The sequence below is a fragment of the Salarias fasciatus genome, chromosome 8 (assembly GCF_902148845.1).
Source record: "Salarias fasciatus chromosome 8, fSalaFa1.1, whole genome shotgun sequence".
In the NCBI taxonomy this organism is placed as follows: domain Eukaryota; kingdom Metazoa; phylum Chordata; class Actinopteri; order Blenniiformes; family Blenniidae; genus Salarias; species Salarias fasciatus.
Window position 1 is genome coordinate 14,539,314 of NC_043752.1, and position 17,395 is coordinate 14,556,708.

At 45.3% G+C, this 17,395-nt stretch overlaps 1 protein-coding gene across 1 annotated transcript in view; it reads right to left on the reverse strand.

Annotated features, from left to right (window-relative positions):
* The window catches only part of adam12a (ADAM metallopeptidase domain 12a), a 66,427-nt gene extending 49,714 nt beyond the window's left edge, over positions 1 to 16,713 (reverse strand). The window contains exons 1-3 of the mRNA XM_030098141.1: positions 16,549 to 16,713; positions 5,676 to 5,797; positions 2,207 to 2,280 (exon numbers count right to left, since the gene is read on the reverse strand). Of these exons, the coding sequence (XP_029954001.1) occupies positions 2,207 to 2,280; positions 5,676 to 5,797; positions 16,549 to 16,654 (302 nt within the window). The 5' untranslated portion in view covers positions 16,655 to 16,713. The remainder of the gene's footprint in view (positions 1 to 2,206; positions 2,281 to 5,675; positions 5,798 to 16,548) is intronic.
* Between the last annotated feature and the right edge of the window lie 682 nt (positions 16,714 to 17,395).

Below are 17,395 nucleotides of genomic sequence, written 5' to 3' on the forward strand. Positions count from 1 at the left end.
TGTGGCGTTTTTCACTGAAAGGAAAAAAAGCCTGAAAATACAGTCAAACAAAATACATGTAAATCTCGCGGGCAGCCATTCTAAACTGTAGGTCAATAAGTGCCAGTTCACACACTGACACACGACATTTCGCCTCGGGCAGCAGGCGCCCTTTCCAACTCAGCAACATGCTGTGTTTTATGTGTCCGGGGACGTTGTATGAATATCTGAAGCCCGGGGCTCGTCCCCGTTCCACGGTCCAGGCTGACCGAGAGGGAAAGAGAAAGGCTGCACACCGGCAACTGAAACACTTCTTTAAGAAATCAGGAATGGTTTTCGTCATGTCGCAAGTTTTCTAAATGTCACCGGCCTTGGCGGCACGTCACGGCTCGCCGGAACAGAGAGGAACCGTTTCATTCCGAGCTCACGCCCCAAAAAGCGGAAATCTTCTCGAATATTGACTGAAAAATTACTGCAACGCCAAAAGCAAGACTTCAGGTGGAATATCAGATTCTGAGTTCTGAGAGTAAAAGTACACAAACTGATGTTTGTCCAGACGTTCACAAAGACGTGTTCGCCCCTCCGAGCCGCTCCAGTCATCGTCCTCAGCTGTGCGGCACGTCTCGGGACATGTTTAGTTATTTTAGTTGTTATTTATTAACCCAGAACCGAGGAAGCCAAAATACATCTGGTTGTGTATCGAAGCACTTTCTACCACCCTTATTTTGTCTTACTCTTTCGCAGATGTGTTTGAACAACTGGATTTCATCAACAGCTCGCAGCCGGCCTGCCAGCAACATCAGACGAGGGCGTTCACTGGATGTGAGCACAGCAGGTTCGGTTCTGGCTGTGCTACACCGACCGAGTCGGACACACTCACACCCCCTCTCAATACACCTCCCGTGTGTGTTTTTTCAAACCGACACCACATAAGGTAACTTCTTTTTGAAATAGGAGCCGGTTTCTACACGTTATATTCATTTCGGGAGCAATTCAGTCGCGCTCTCCAGATTGAAAGTGTTGATGGTACGATCTGGCGTTCGGTTGGAGCTCATTAGAAAGATCCAGACCAAGCCGCTCCATCATCCCTGTTTGTTCCTCTTGGCCGCGTTCTTCATATTTAACGCGGCGGCGTGATGATGACAGACCGGCGCAGGTGATGCATGGGACAGCGAGGTGTTTACCTGCTGGCTCCCATTCCCAAATGACGGTCTTCAGTCAGAAAATGTAATTCACGGCTGTAAATATAAGGGGTGAAAAGTTGACAATCTGCAAGGCGGCTTTGTAAAATCCCCCCCACCTGTGCAAAAAGCAGCAACAGTCGACAGAAGGAATGAGCCGTGATTTCCCCATAAAAAATATTTTCAGAGCAGGTAAGCCATAAAATTGCCGTTGCAAGTGTTGAAAGCTTTGTCCCACAGTTTGCAGGTGGAATTTACATATATTAAGTCTGGAAAACAAGTGAGATTCATGGCTGACGGTGGCATAAAAACCCATTCGCTCGCTCCCTCCCTGCTTCCCGGCTCCCTCTTTTTCCCTCTATCAGGCAGACAGCTTCTCTTGTTCCTGGTTGCTCATGTGTGGCAGCAGAGCTGGATGGGAAACATATTGCTCCATCAATCACGTCTCATTCTTCTCAGCGAGCGCACTCCGACTCCGAGCCTGTCGGAGGACTTGAGGCCACGTCGAATCAAACCCCTGCGTAAAAAATGCAAAGATGACAAATATTCCTCCAAACGCTCCCAGAGCTAGATTCCTGTCAAACTGCACCTATGCTGATGACCTGATCTTTTTCAAATCATGTCCCTCCTTCTTGTCGGCCCCCTGGCTGACAGTCTGTTGACAGTATCTTAATACAGAGTGCCGAGTCTCGGCTGCGTTCAAACAATCCAACCAACCCCCACCCCCCCCACCTCCGCTTCTCCCTTGTGTTAAGCCAATAGATCAAACAGAAGAGATAGAGGGAGAAGAAGAGGGAAGATGTCTGTTTTCATCAACGTCTGGGTGATGTATTTGAGAATTTCTCCCTTTCAAGCTGTTGTTTCATCCTCACAAAAGGACTGGAGCACAAACATGCCCACACTGGCAGAAAGTCTTCCTCGCCCACCCCCCCCCCTCCCCTGGCCGCGTCCCCAGTCGTAGCCCATGGCCACTGCATATGCCACCTATTTGTACTCCAGAACGCGGCCCGGCGTCGTGGCCAAGCGGCGAACGGAGGGACACTCACTCGTTTTTCTGGAGAGCCAGGAGCAGCTGCTCACCTTCCGCCTCAATCAGGAGCCGCAGCGACGCCGGGTAGCTCTGAAGAGACAACAAACAGACAGGAAGGAGGGGGGGGGGGTGTGAGGGGGGGATTCGTTCGGGTGCCACGCACACGCAACGGCGGCGCTTCCAAATGTTGCAGCATTAGAGCGCACGGATTAAATTTTACTAAATCAATCAAACTGGCAGCTTCCTAAAACCTTTTTTTTTTTTTTTTTCTTCCAATCATGATGAAATCCTGAGCCACCCAAACGCTGTGAGAAAACGGGCAAGAGAACTGATTTCAATTGATGGGAGCAGTCGGAAATCCTCATGAAGCTACTCTGTATCTTAGAACAAGAGCTGAGAGGATTAGCTTTATGTTTCTGTTGCGTTTGACATTAATCCTGCAGGAAGCAGAAAGTGTTCACACTACTGAGTTATAGCACGTGTGTGTGTCTGTGTTAGAGCCGGATGAAGTGGCACAGGCTCATATATATATATATATCTCTTCTGTCACTTCTGTCGGTGTCAGTTACACTGCTCCCCACACACACACGGCCTCCACTGACATTACATCACCGAATGATCTCTTACTCGCTATAACTACATCCTTAGCCAATAAAATTTCACAACTCTCAATTATTTTTAGATGATTTTCACTATGTAATCCAAAAGCGTCACCAGATCTCGGTCTGAGCCTCTCTCTGCAGAGTTTGCATGTTCGCCACAGACGCGTCTGACGTCGTGCAGTTTAATCTGGGCCAGCAGCGGCGGAGAGCGGCGCTCTGGGTTAACTCATCCGTCACCCCCGTGAAGAGGAATGTCTAGTGGATCCGGAGAGGATGGTGGAAGCGCCACACTTAAGGTTTGAGGGAGGATGATTGCGAGCGGAATGAGACTTGACGCTTCTATTTCCCCCATTCAGACAAGTTTCCATATGCATCATTTCACTCACTTTTACAGCTGCTGGCATTTTTATCTTCAGACAAAATATAGAAGACTGCAGATTCTACCATGGATTTACTGCAGATGATAGATTTTAGCTGGCAGTGGTTTTTAGATACACCGATCTGATTTATTGATTTAGTTTTCAGGGCTATGGCATCTTGTCTCGTTAGTTAAATCATAGCAAATTAATTCAGAAATGCATCGAGTCAACAACACAAGCTGGAAGCCCAAGCGATGTTTTTTTTTCTTTTTTCTTTTTTTAATTCCTGTCTGGCAGCCACTTTATAAAGTCTGGGATTATAACATCACACACATCCAGAGACCTGAGGACGCGGATTTTCCCCTCCTCTAAAATGCTGATATTGTACAGCTGACTGTGCCTGAAATATGAACTCGACAAACAGCGATGACTGCTATTCCTATAGGACCGTAAACGCCGCAACGCACACATGGCGTCACTTCAACCCTGAGAAACACCAGGGCTTCTCGGAACATTTACAATCTGTTGAGCAGAAACACTTATTGAGAAACAAATGTAATCCAAAATTAAATATTGCAAATACGACAGGTTTCCCACTAAACTTTAATTAGAAAAGGGGAAATATTCACCACTGGCTGCATGCGGCGCCCAGAGGCAAAGTAAAACGCTCCCTGGCAATTTTCGTTCTCGTCGAGTGTTGCGGCCAAATGCTGAAAGTTTGCCTAAATCACTCTGTGAAGCTAATGATTATAGTCATCCAAATCACAATGGCTGAATAATTATTTTGATTTACACCGTTTTAAAGACGCCGCACTGGCTTCCAGACTTCAATTTGAGATCATTATGCCGGTTTCTAAAGCTCTTAATAGTTTTCCATCTTTTCAGCCACCTTCTATACAGTTTTAACCAAATTAGGGAGTGCTGGAGCGGATCGCCGTATCCGGTGGACAAAAGCAGTGACGAGTCGTCGCAGGTGAAATACCGTCGGATTTACATAGATATGAACCCGAGAAACGAGCTGAAACGTTCCATCCAGCTGACTACTGAGTGTGTTTCATCTGAATTTTAAATGTGGGGTATAGTCGCTCAGGGCTCGTCTTTAATTTGTACAGGCATCGAGAATTAGCGAAGTTCATGCCTTCTTCATTTCCCATTACATTTCTATTTTCACTCACTATATCTTACGTTCATTTTGAAAGAAACTTTCAAACTTTAAACTTCATCCATAAGGCACTTTTCATATTGAAAAAAGAAAAGTAATTAGTCAACAGTCATTAAACCACTTGTCTGGTTTTCTGAAATAATTTTAATTTCATCAAAAAGGATGATTTCAGAAATAAACTCTACATTATAGGGTCTATATCAAATGTAAGATTTTCTCATTTCAGTCAGTTCTAATGGAGTGACCCGATGACTTTAAGATAAATGAAAAGCAGAACCTCAAGCAGTGTAGCACTGCCCATCTCATCTTTTCATTGATTTATGTCAAATCACTAAGATTGAATACTTTATAGGCACATGTGAAATACATTTTATAGAGAAAGTGAGGAAACCTTCCTAACCAAACATTGCATTGTGACAAAAATTACAAACTGAATCCGGTTGGTTTTAATCAAATTTGGATGATTGAAATGATTGGAATCAGAAATATCTATTCAGTTTTATAATGTCACCTGTCCATCAGAGTGCAGCCACAAAAACCCACATTCACAAACACAGACAGTTTAATCATCTTAGCCCAAAGTATTTATTAAATCTATCTATTGTTGTTTAATCATTCCAGTTACGCTGAAGCATCGCTCATCGCTGTGGTGCACCTCGTCTGAAAACCTGCTTGAGGCAGAACATGTTGCTGTTTTTAAAACGAGTTAGTTGAACTCTATGAAACAGCGGTTTGATTTACAGAAATGGATTGAAATTTTGTCTTTTTTGTGAATGGGAAGGACGTAAAATCTGAGGTCTCAATGTGCCAGACGTCCCTCTTCATGCTCAGCCATGGTAATCGGCTTTATTATTGATATTTTTATTACATAGAGATCGAATGATGGTTTGAATGAGGGGCTGTTTTTACCATGGAAAGAACTTTGTGCTACATTTTGTGCTACAAATTCTGGTGGATTGATTTCCACACACGTCAACTAATATAAGATCCTGTGTCTGATCTGATTAGATATTTTTGGTCACGCTGGGCTCATTCAGCCACAACTGGAATCAAATCAAATCTCACTGCTCAAGAGCTCTCAGTCTGATTGTTTTCTGAGCTCGACAGTTCAAGCTTCTACCAACAGAGACGCCGCCTCAGTGCTAACTCAGCCTAAAACATGCACAACACTGGGTTCATACAGTCTTTTTACTGTGGAGAGCAGAAGCTTTCGGTGAATGATGGTGTAGCAGCAGATCTGGAGATGACATTATAAACGTGACTAATGTCAGAACACACAGACTAGTGTTAGATGGACGTCCAGACATATAAAGGAAACAAAATGCAAAAAAACAAAAAAAAAAAGGAAATATTTTTTTCCACCTGAGATTTGAGCTGACTGATCGGTTTCCAGTCTTGTCCAACAAGCTGTAGAGGTACTGTAGTCCCATAGTGTTTTTGTTTTGCTGTTGGTCTGTGCTGAACAGCTGTACTCAAAAGATTCCCTGCAAAAGAAAATAAAAAAAATACCACGTGAGAATATAGACAAAACTTCAAAGTATTCTGCACTTCTTGAATTTCAGTCTGCATCAATAACCCAGGCCATGTCCATCCATTGCAGACACAAACAACACAATAGTTTTGAAGATGATTTCTTTCCACCGAACAATACCGATAATGAATTCCCCCCGGCTATTAAATCCTGCGCTCATTAAGAACGTCAGAACACAACCTGACAGCGCGGCTACCTTATAATCTAAAGTGTCACTTAGACAGAATCACAGCGTTTGTGTTAGCGGTGTTATTTCCTGTCACCGCACGCAAATAATGCTCTCTGAATATATTTGTTTTTCATAACTAACGATTATCTCTGCTGACAAAATGCCATTTGCACTCCATCTGAGTGGTTCCCCGGCATATGCTCACCCCCCCCCCCCCCCCCCCCCCCCTTTTATAGGCTATCAGTAGAATGAAGCCTGTCTCCTCTGCCAAGAAGACATGAATGCAACACCACTAAATTGCGCCCTCAGACATGAGGCGATGAGCAGCCGCTAGCTCCCGGCGAAACCGTAACCACCCCCTCTGCCACTCAAGATGCAAAAAAAAAAATAAAAAATCTCCACAGTTCTTGAGGAATGGAGAGTTTTTGAGCGGAGAGGGGCTGGGGTTGCTGCTGCCGCTGTGATAACTCCCTAACACAGGGCTGGAGTCCAGGACGCAGCGTGGGGATTAGACGTAGCTTTGGGGCATTGTTCCCAGCACACTTTTATCTCCTCTCTCGCCGCTCTGACAGGGTGTTAACTGAGCCCTCGAATGGCTACAATACTTGGCGCTCGGCTGCATAGCCAGTCATTTAAGAATATATTTGTCACCAAAATCCAAAATTAAAGTCCCCCGAGAGTAGAACCCGGAGATGAAGTGGAGGGGAGGAGGGATCCACTGCTAGCAAAAAGCTGCTAGCTTTAGCTGAGAGAAGAAGAAGAGCACACACACACACACACACACACACACACACACACACACACACACACACACACACACACACACACACACACACACACACACACACACAGACACACCATTGCTAACCGGGTTCCTGCAGTAATCAGCTCCCTGCAGCGGGGAAGTTATTTTCTGGTTTGGATTTCTTACCAAAGCAGCAGGGGTTGTTAGCGCCATTTGTTTCAGTGCAAACATTCTCAATCAACTGTTTGCTTGGGTTTTTTTTTTGTTGTTTTGTTTTGTCTTATTTTCACCCAGCGATGGCTCCGTCGTGCGTTTTCCAAACAGCAGGGAAACAGATTCAGCTGAGAGCGGGGTGATGTCAGTGGACGTCTGAGGATCATTTAAATGTTTTTAGCATGAAACTTTTTCCCCTTGAATCCCAATCTGAACAAATAAAAACATGAAACACACATAAGGGAATGCACTCGTCACCAGTTACGATCGCCAAGCAGTTCTTCCGCTCAATTTCCGAACGTATGACTTGCTCGCTTAAATCGCTGAGTCTGCTCATTATCCAGCATTAATAACCCAGATCAGGCACGCCGCTCCCCAGCTGAGCTTTGTTCTGGTTTTCCTCAGAGGGAACCACCGCTCTGGAGCTCATCACGCCGCCTTTCCAGCTGATAGCGGAGAGCCAAAGGTGAGCAGCTCAGCAGTCCTCATCCAGCTCCGGCCTGATGATGAGAAGCAGGCTCCAGCAAGGAGGGGACAGCATCCCTCTCCTTCACACACACACACACACACACACAACCAGACACACACACACGTGGGAGAAGTCTTCTGCCCTCATTAGTCCCAGAAAACCACGCCGTCTCAGGGAGGCGGTCATGCTGAGTCAGGAAACAGATGACAACTTCGAAGAAAAACGCCGACAAATAAACACAACAGACGAGGAACAAAAAGAGGGATTTCCAAAAAGAGGGGTAAAAGTCCCCGTTTTGGGGCCCGCATGTGCACACGTGGATCGGCCATCACCTTCTCCGTCAACTTTGAAGACGAGGTTCGCAACCGCACGGCGCTGAATTTCCTCGACTTCAAAGTCGGCAAGTGAATAACCATTCTGTTAATGTGGTGCGCTATTAGTGTTTAATTCCCGCTTATAAATGGCATTATATTAGTGGAAATAGTCTGCAGGCTCATTTCTTTTCCACATGCTTGGGGAGAGGCGTTTGGTGAAGTTGGATCGCGGCAGAACGGCGGTGTGTGCGGAGTGTAAGCGGCTTTTGTTAGCCAGAACGTTGCAAGAGCCACCAGAAGCAGCCGGGGAGTGGTAAAAGTGGCAGCAGGACTCGCAGGCGTTATTTATATGTTCAATAAAGAAGAGTGTAAACAGAGGTCTTAATAAAGCAGAGTTCTGGCCATGATCACCTCCCTTTATGCCCCAGTGTAAACAAGGAGAGCTTGTGCCATTTATATAGCCTCAATAAAGTCAATGCTACATGGGAGGATTGTATATCTATGTATGTAGAAATGTGACCGTGTGTGTGTGTGTGTGTGCTTTCTTTATGGGTGATAGAAACATGATACAGAGCTGTGACTACACGAAGCAATAACTCATGCTTTCCACGACACCTTTTGTTTTTTTTAAAAAAAAACAAAACAAAAAAATAAAAATTCCATCATGTAATGGGAATGAGCAGACATTCTGCTTCACGCCTTGATAATGCAAAAAAGATGGGTGGCTTAACGATAGCAAGCCGTGCACATTAGGCATGGATTTATGTGATTTGCAGGCCAAAAGTCATGAACTTGAGGTGAATTATGGAAACTTTAACCATTTTTAAAAAGTCACCTAACTGGTGTTTTTTTGACAAGAAAATAGGTCAATGAATTTGAATAAGCATAAAAAAGGAAACATACTCTTTTTGATCTTATTTCCTCATCTTCAATCCATTCATACTCTGTGACGACATATCTACTGAAATTAGAATCGACACACTGCGACCGCAAGTGACGGCAGAGTCCCTGGATTTGAGGTCAAGACTCAACCGGTGGTCACGGGTTCATGGTGCAGGGTGTCTTCAAACAAAAAAATGCCGATACAACATTTTAGGTCAAATCATAGGAGTTATATTTCCCAGAAGAAACCATCACCACAGTTGGGAAGAATTATCCTCTGAGAAACAAAACAAAACAAAAAAAGTGTACAAATGTCCACAGCCTTCCCATTCTCTATTTAGAGGTGTCAAACTCATTTACCATCCACATCCCAGTTTCATCAGGCTGAACCAGAGTTGAAACAAGAGCATGAGAACCTGAATACAAAACATTTACCTTGGTTTTTTTTATTTTTTATCCACATCGCTCATAAAAAAATAGAACAACTTGAAATATTTCCACCACAAAATGTTTTTTTTTTTTTCCCCTCCACTAGATCTCCAAGCAAACGACACATGGTTTTGGTCCCTGGGCCATATGTTTGACACCCCTGATCTAGAAATTGAGCCAATTTGGTGAAGCATGAGACCGACCGACCAGCAGATCTGCGTTTCCAATGCATCCAGACATTCTTGCTGCTTGGTGATTCAGAAAAACGTCATAGAAATCACCGCCTCGAACTGTTTGGCTGTGAAGACAAACACATTTTCATGGGGTTTGTTTCAAGAAACTTCATTCCGGTGCAGCACGGACATCTCGTCGAGCCAGATGAACCAGAGCTTACTCCAGCAGTCTCCTGATTATACTTCACAGCCGATGAATGCTTCTCCACAGATGACCTTAGTTCTTCGTGGATCTCAAAACGTCCTCCTTTACGCTCTTTCCCAGACTCCACCTCCTTTCTCTTCCACTGTTCCGTCCCACCAAAATGAATCACAACTGTCCGGCTTTATTAAACCCCAGAGCCTGCTTTCTCACGGCCGGCCGCCAGTCTGTTCCTGACAGCAGTAATCTTCACTTCTCCAACACAAACGGCTTTGCTGTTCTTTTCATGTGCACACTTGATGAGGCCACGCTCCCAATACACAAGGTGGTCCTCTTTAAAAGCTGCACATATATGAGCACACACACACCTATAAAGAGCACTCTAAAGGATAGTCGCTCTTAGCCCGACGGGGGGGGGTGCAGTGGGGGGCGCGGAAAAAGCACACAAGGACGCACTTCAAAGTCATTTTGACAGCAATTCTCCACAATCTTGAAAATATCGGATTTAAAATGAATAACAGTGCTGTGCAGCCTGAAGGAGACTCTCTGACAAGTACAATCTCTTGAAAGGAACAAAAACAAGCACTGGACTCCGACTTTCAGCAAAAAAAAAAACTTCAGGCCGGTAGGTTCTGTTTACTACAGATGGAGAAAAACATTAATTCAAGTGCCATTATTGTAATGACACTTTTCAAATGCACTTTAATGAAATATTCCTCTTTCTCTCGCTTTCACCCATCCATGTTGTTTTACCACTTTATCCGTCTGAGGACCACTGAGGTGCTGGAGCTGATCACGCCTGACACCAGGCAAAACGCACGGGTTTTTACTTCATTTAAATTTCACAATATTCTGATAAACAGCGTTGTGTACTTGGCAGCAGAAGCCATGCGTCGCTTTCTTTAAGAACAGGTTAAGTTTTTAAATGAGCAAATTGTGCTAATCATTGAAATGATGATCAGGTCGTGGTCGGTAAATCCACCAGATTCATTATTTAACAATGATTAAAGTTGTTTGTATATTGATGTAAAAAGAAAACTCAAACCCAGTATGCTTCAACATTTTGAACACAGGACTTTCAATTATATTGTTGCATTTTTACTTACTTCCACAAGAAAGCGGACATGAAATTAGAGCATGTGGAACTAATTGCGGTACTTCCAATAAAACGATGACACAATACAAATAAAAGGCAATAAAAAAAGAAAAGAAAATATGACTCATTTGGTTTCATATGAAAGTGTGTTCTTGATAAAGAAAATCCAATAAAGTGACCGCTCTGTCTGCCTCGGGACCGTGTCTCCTCCGGTCGTCTAACGTCTGTAATCAGAGCGCTGGCTGGACCGCGGACACGATCCAGCAAAGTTTGAGGGGCCAGAAGTTGGCTCTGACATCCGCCCATAGGGGAAAAAAGTCGGGTAGTGTTTATGGCTATTGTTCACTGACTAATGTGTGATTGACAGGCATATCACGAACTCAATTTAACTCCAATCAGACCGGGCAATTTATGCTAATTCAAACAGAATGGTGATTGGGAATAGGATGATGAAGGACGCACGGAGAGGAAGACCCATCAAGCACACACACTCGTCCATCAGCGACCTTGGAGGCAAAAAGCAATAAATTTTTCCTGTTGATTCACCTCATCTGTCTCTCCCAGTCACCTTACACAGGTCTGTGATTACTCTTTATTTTATTATGACACTTTTATTGTATCATTTAATGACCAATTAATTTTCCATACTCTGTCAAAAACTGAAAATACTCTTTTAAGCCACGGTAGCAACGCACACAGAGCTGGGACGCTCCTTCCTTCCAGTGCTCCCGCTAGTTTTTCATTGTGGGCCAAAAGCCATTTGAAGGCCAACCATGAGATATTACCCCTATGGCAGTTCCTGGCCCTCGCTCTGGGCCTCAGATCAGTTGGCTTCGTGTGATGCACCTCTCGCGGAAGGCACCCAGGGGGCTTCCTAAGCAGATGTCCGATCCACCTGAACTGGCTCCTCCGAATGGGGAAGCGGTCGGCGGTCTGTGTCGGGGTTTTTTCCAGATGGTTATAACGCTCACCTTGTTTGAAACGCTGAGCCCTGACACCCTGCGAAAAAATCGACCCCCCCCCCCGAGGGTCGCGTTAGGAAACACAGAGACCTGGAGGCGACATCATGGTAATGGGAATCTGCGCGAACTGGAAATGGGGCCTCCTTAAATTAAATCTAATAAGGTAGCAGCGTGTCGTTAAAGCTTGTATTTATTGGCAGTTTTTTTTACATTTTTGGTGCAGGTTTAGGATGATAATCAAACTGTTTAACACTGGGCTCCCTCTGCTGGTAAATGGTTCTTTGTCTTTCATACACTGAACACATTTACTGTCACGCCGGCCCGATGTCAGCACATAATTACTGCGAGGGAAAATAGATGATCCTGCAGCAAAAAAAAAAAAAAAAAAAAAAAAAAAAATTCCCCTCGGCTCAGCAGGAGGGCATCGTTTTCCAAGAAGCCGGTGCCGCCTGCGCCTCCAGCTGGGTGACACGGACACGCCTCCCTCGCCGCATGGGCCGCGCCCCCCGCCTGGCACGGGCCCGGCGTGCCTGAGCAGCAGAGGTCAAAGTCAGGGAGGCCGCTGGAGCACAGCCGTGCTGAAGCTCATTAATACGGCCCCCGTGATGGATTTCAGTTACAGCTCCGAGGAACTCGGGTCTGTCATGGGAAGCACACGCTCGGCACAAATACCCCCAAAAAGTCACACAGCTCATGGATCACATCAAGAAAGACCGTCGGTGTGTGTTTGCTGGAGTCAAAATAACCCTAAAATAGAAAAAAATATAATCGAAAACTGAAAACAGGATTGTGAAATCTGCATCGATTCAAGCCCTTTAAAAACTAATATAAAGAGAAGCTTGCATTTTTACAGAACCTGCCAACACCCAGCCCAAACTTCTGACAAGTCTGAAGTGGTCAAGGTTGCACAGAAAGCTTTTCTTAGCTATTTAATGTGCTGCTTTCTCAGCTCCAGTTAAAAATACATCACAGGCCTGCCTCTGAAATATAACTCTGTCAGATGCAGACAGAAAATGGCAGCAGACGAAATTCATCGGGGCCAATTTGTAAGAAAGTCACCCAGGTAGGAGGCGACCTGTCTCGTCCCTGTTAACACGTGTGCCCATTAGGAAGCGTGCTGCAGCCCGCTTCTGGAAGGCTGAAGCAGAATCGGAGCGCCAGGCTAAAGATAAAATCATCCAGAACGGCGATGTGGAATTCTGTATCAAATCTCAGCGGAAGACAATGCAAGAGCTTTTTTCATGGAATCCACTCAAACTGGGGCATGTTTCCTTTAACATCAACGCCGTAGTATGCTAATATGAAACTGAAAATGGTTCCTATTCCCTTGAAATGATCAATACTAGTCTACAGCAGCCTGGATTTAGCTCTACTAGCACTAAAAAAAAAGTAGAGAGCGATAAAGGTAAAGTTCTTACTGCAAAGGAAAAATCTGCAGTAACCTGCGAGATGTCAACTTATTTGACATATTCTTTTAAAAGAAAGTACAAGAAAAGGCTTGGTGACATTTAGTGTCACCGTGAACCATTTAATTAAACCTGCGGATGGAATATTGAAAGATCTGCCGTGAAAACATTTCTCGCTGGTGTGGGTTTTAGTCGATTGTCGTTTTTCTAAAAACAGAAAATCAAATTTTAAACGTTGCATAACCAAAGGCGCAAGGCGGTGGTTTGAAAAGGAATTTAAATGCAGCAGGGAGAGAAATGTATACAGTACTGTGAGCCCATGAGAAGTTTCACTTATTTATTTGACAATACCATGAGGGAGGCGTCTGTCCCAGATTCATTATAGATGGCTCCCAATATGCAGCTGGAGTCACAAAAACCCATCTTCTTCAACAGGAAGAAGAAGAAGGAGTCCTGCTACGGATGCTACGGCTCCCCGCCAAGCTCTGATCTCCACCTCATGAAGTCTCTGAAGGATTACATCGGGGCAGAAGACACAGCAACAGCGAGAACACAGCTTGGCAGGTTCCCCAAGATGCTTTCGCCAAGTGTCTTCAAAACAATATACATCTCAAAGGTTCCGATTTTATAACTCAGTAAGCCCTACTTGTGTGTTCCCTCCATACATGCATGCATTTCCCATACCGTTTCATCTAATTCGGGGTCATAGGTGGCTGGAGCTGAACCCAGCTGACCTCTGGTGAAGGGAATGTAAACCAAGGACAGGTCAACAGTTCACGCTCACATTCATAGGAAGGAGCAAAGCAGAGTCACCAGTTGACTGGAAAAATCCTGTTTTTGGACTAAAAATCTACTCATAAAAGCTGAAAGTGGCTCGAAATTCGCTTCCGTTGAATCACAATGCATTGATCTTACACAACAGTGTTGTATAAACACACACACATAACGGGTCAGAGTTGACGGACCAAGTATTTTTGGCTTTAGAGTTTCTTCCAGTGACTGCTTTTTGCATTATGTTAACTGATAAATACAATGTCTTCTCCACCAGAGAAATATATTGCAAAATGGAACAGGCCTTCAAGCGACCAGCGCTCTCTCTCTCTCTCTCTCTCTCTCTCACCCAGTGAAACATTGATGGGGTGGAACATGAAGCAACCCAGACAGATCCGACACTGACAAGCGAGACGTGAGCCAACTTGGACCGACTGACCAGACGGGGGAGAGAGGGAGGGAAGACGCTCGGAGGAGAGGCACGATCCAGTCAACTCTGACCTGTCTGGGTGCGAGAGCGCGATGAGAAAGTCCAGAGTCAGCATCGGGTTTCACTTGGTCTTTTAAACTTTTCGCTGGGAGGTGGGGGGGGGGGGGGGAGGTCAGACGAGTGCAGCGCGGATTCAACGAAATGAATGCAACACATGTAGGATGGGACCACATGGGCACGGTCCAGCGATTTCCTCTCTCCTGCATCAATATCCCCACAGCGAAACGGCAACTGGCTGATCAATCTGGTCTGATCCACCAAAAGCTCATCGGACGGCTCTTCTTACCAGCCTCCTGGGTCGTAAACGTCCTGAACAAGTCATCTGGAAGCTCCAAGTCCATTCATACTGAAGAGACGCTAAATGGCTCTGACTGGAGATGGGCCGCATCACAGTGATAATGCCTCTCCGAGGAGGACACTGTTTACCCAAGGAATGTTTTACAACGCTCCAAAAATATATTCGCAGCTCAACTTTCATTTGTCTGCGGCTGCGGCACGCAAAAAAAGCTGCATGCGGCGCTCCAGGCAGACAGAGCGGAGCTGGCTGAAGCAGTACAGCTGGCGAGTAAGAACGGGCTAATACCGCGTGTGTCAAACATGAGGGGTGGGGTGGGAGGTGGTGGGGGGGGGGGGGGGGGGGAATCATTCACAAATGACTTCTGGGACAGGACAGAAACACGGCGGAGACAGACAGGGAGGAAAGCAGACAAGAAAAGCTCAAAGAGTGTCATGAAATATGGAGGAAAACATGACAGCGCGCGGAGCTGAAACGCCCGGGTTTGAATGAAGTGCAGACTGGAGACAGCCGCGCCCCACGCCGATCTAATAAATCCACCTCATTACGCTTTGACAATGAAGTAAGGCTACAGTTAATTACTTTCATCAAGCAATTTTTTTTTTTTTGAGAAACCTGTCCAAATATTCCACTTCCACGTTCTGACAGCTCAAGGTAACATCTTCAGTTTGCATTTTCTGTCTGTATTCAGTTCAGAATGAACTGATGTGAAGAAGGTAGGTAAATACTTCAAACATTTATTTTTCTTTTTTTTTTTGTCCTAACAGCCTGGATGATTAAAAGATAACTCAGACTGATAATATTTCTGGTGCCTTTCAGCAGGGAAGCGTTCACAAGGCTCCCAGAAGCCATTTATTGCAATCAAGCAGAAACACCCTGAAGCAGGTAAATAGCCCACCAATGCAGATCATCTCGGTGTTTCTCAGCCGCACGCACAACTGAACCGGCGAGGAGGGTTTTCAATGAGTCTGAGCCCACGGGAAAGATGCATCAAGGCTAATGTCTGACGACGACGAAACCGTTGATGAATAAATGAACGACTTCCTTGTGCTTCAGTCCCAGTATTACACATTTGCCCTTGCTGGTAATTAATTCCCATGATTCCACGGCGAGTGTCGTGACTGCCAGTGTGTTTAGATGTGAAAGTTTTGAACACACTCCTCCACTCGGCGCTCTAACGCTGTGTGTAGCATCCTTGTTGATTCTCACCTCGGGCACAGAGTGCTGGTGACTCAGATGTCATGAGCAGCAGCCCAGAGCGATGCAATCACAATATGAGACAAACACACAAGCATGGACATAAAAAAAAAGAAAAAAAAGAAGAAGCACTCACATTAAAAACAATGCCCCTAAGCTCACAAGCGGCTTTTTCCCCATTTGTTGCCCGGATGACATAAAACTTATCATCTGGTTTAGTTCAAACGAACAGTTAGGATTTTTTTTATTTTATCTGTTGACACACAAAGCAGCACTGGAATTGAAAAAAAGAAAAAAAAAAAACTGAAGCATGTTTGAAGTGCACTGAGAAGCTGAAGTATGCTTGAAGCAGCAGTAAAATGCCTCAAGTGCTACCACTGATTACCAAAGAGAGTTTCAGCATCATCAATTATACAGCATCCCCGCTCTTCTGAGGTGCACACTGGGTGGACTGTGAGCCATCGCTTGATGTTCTGCTATTCATACACATCTATTGGAGAAGATCAGACAGTGAGTCGTGAGTGTATGAGTTTGAACAAGCAGGAGATGCATCATTCTGTCCAAACATATGTTGCAGATCTGTGTGTCTGGTGAAATCACAAAGATTTTCACAAAACATGATGTACCCCAAAACAGCCAGCGTGGGTGAAGGAAAGAAAGGAGAAACAAAGAGAACACACACATACACACACTCACACAGCAGGCAATGAACTGTGGTTCAATGACAGATGAAAGCCTGTTCATTCTCTGAAGTTTCCTTGCGACAGGGTGTGTCTTGATGTGACATTAACCCAGGAAGACTAAGGAAAACATCTCATTTCATACTTTTACGCATGCATTTTTTTTTTTTTCACAGACCATGACTTGCCATCACCTCTATTGACTCCTTACCTTCAGCAGATGTGGAAAGCGCCCCCAAACCCGCCGCCACAGACACCGACAAAGCCTGAAGTGTTGTCAAAATCACAAACTTCAGACTCCGACTCTCGGGGCTCATGATGCCGGAGCGCGGACGGGGGACCGGGTCAGACTGCTCTCACTGCAGCTCGACCATCCTCCAACCGCGGCCCCGACGACAGCTGATGTGCACGAGCCTCCCAGAAACGCAGGCGACGGGACTTCCTGAAATCTGATCAAGTAATGCGCGAGCGGCGGCTTTTAGGAAATCCCGATGACAGCTGACTCAACCGCTCCGCGCGCGCTCCGCTCCATTCAGCGGCGTCTGCCTGGCCCGCGCGCGCGCGCAGCGGAGAGCGGAGGAGGGATGGCGGATAAATCACGGGCGACAACGAAAAACATCGACAGCGCGCACAAGAAGAAGAAGAAGAAGACGCTGCTGCCTCAGCCGCCCACCGGAATGGCATCAATTCCAGGGCAATTACCGGGGAGAAGTGTTGTCTTATGAGTGGAGACCATGTGCTCCCGGGAAGCGCGCCTCCAGGTCCTAAAGACCCGCCGCAGCGACGCACGAGGAGTCCTACAATCTAAGATGTATATTTTCATTTTTAAAAAGCTGATCCTTATATTTTTAGGCAGGATCGTTTCTCCTATTGTGTAAAAGTTGGACAGAGTTCTTTTAAATTTGACAGATCATAAATCACAGTAAACTGTGAGTCTTCCATAATAAGCCAACATGTCCACCTGCATACTGAAAATGAAATTTACCTGCAGGCTGATTGCATAAAATACCAGGCAGTTAATGGGTTAATGACAAAGAAATATGCGTACATCTTTATGG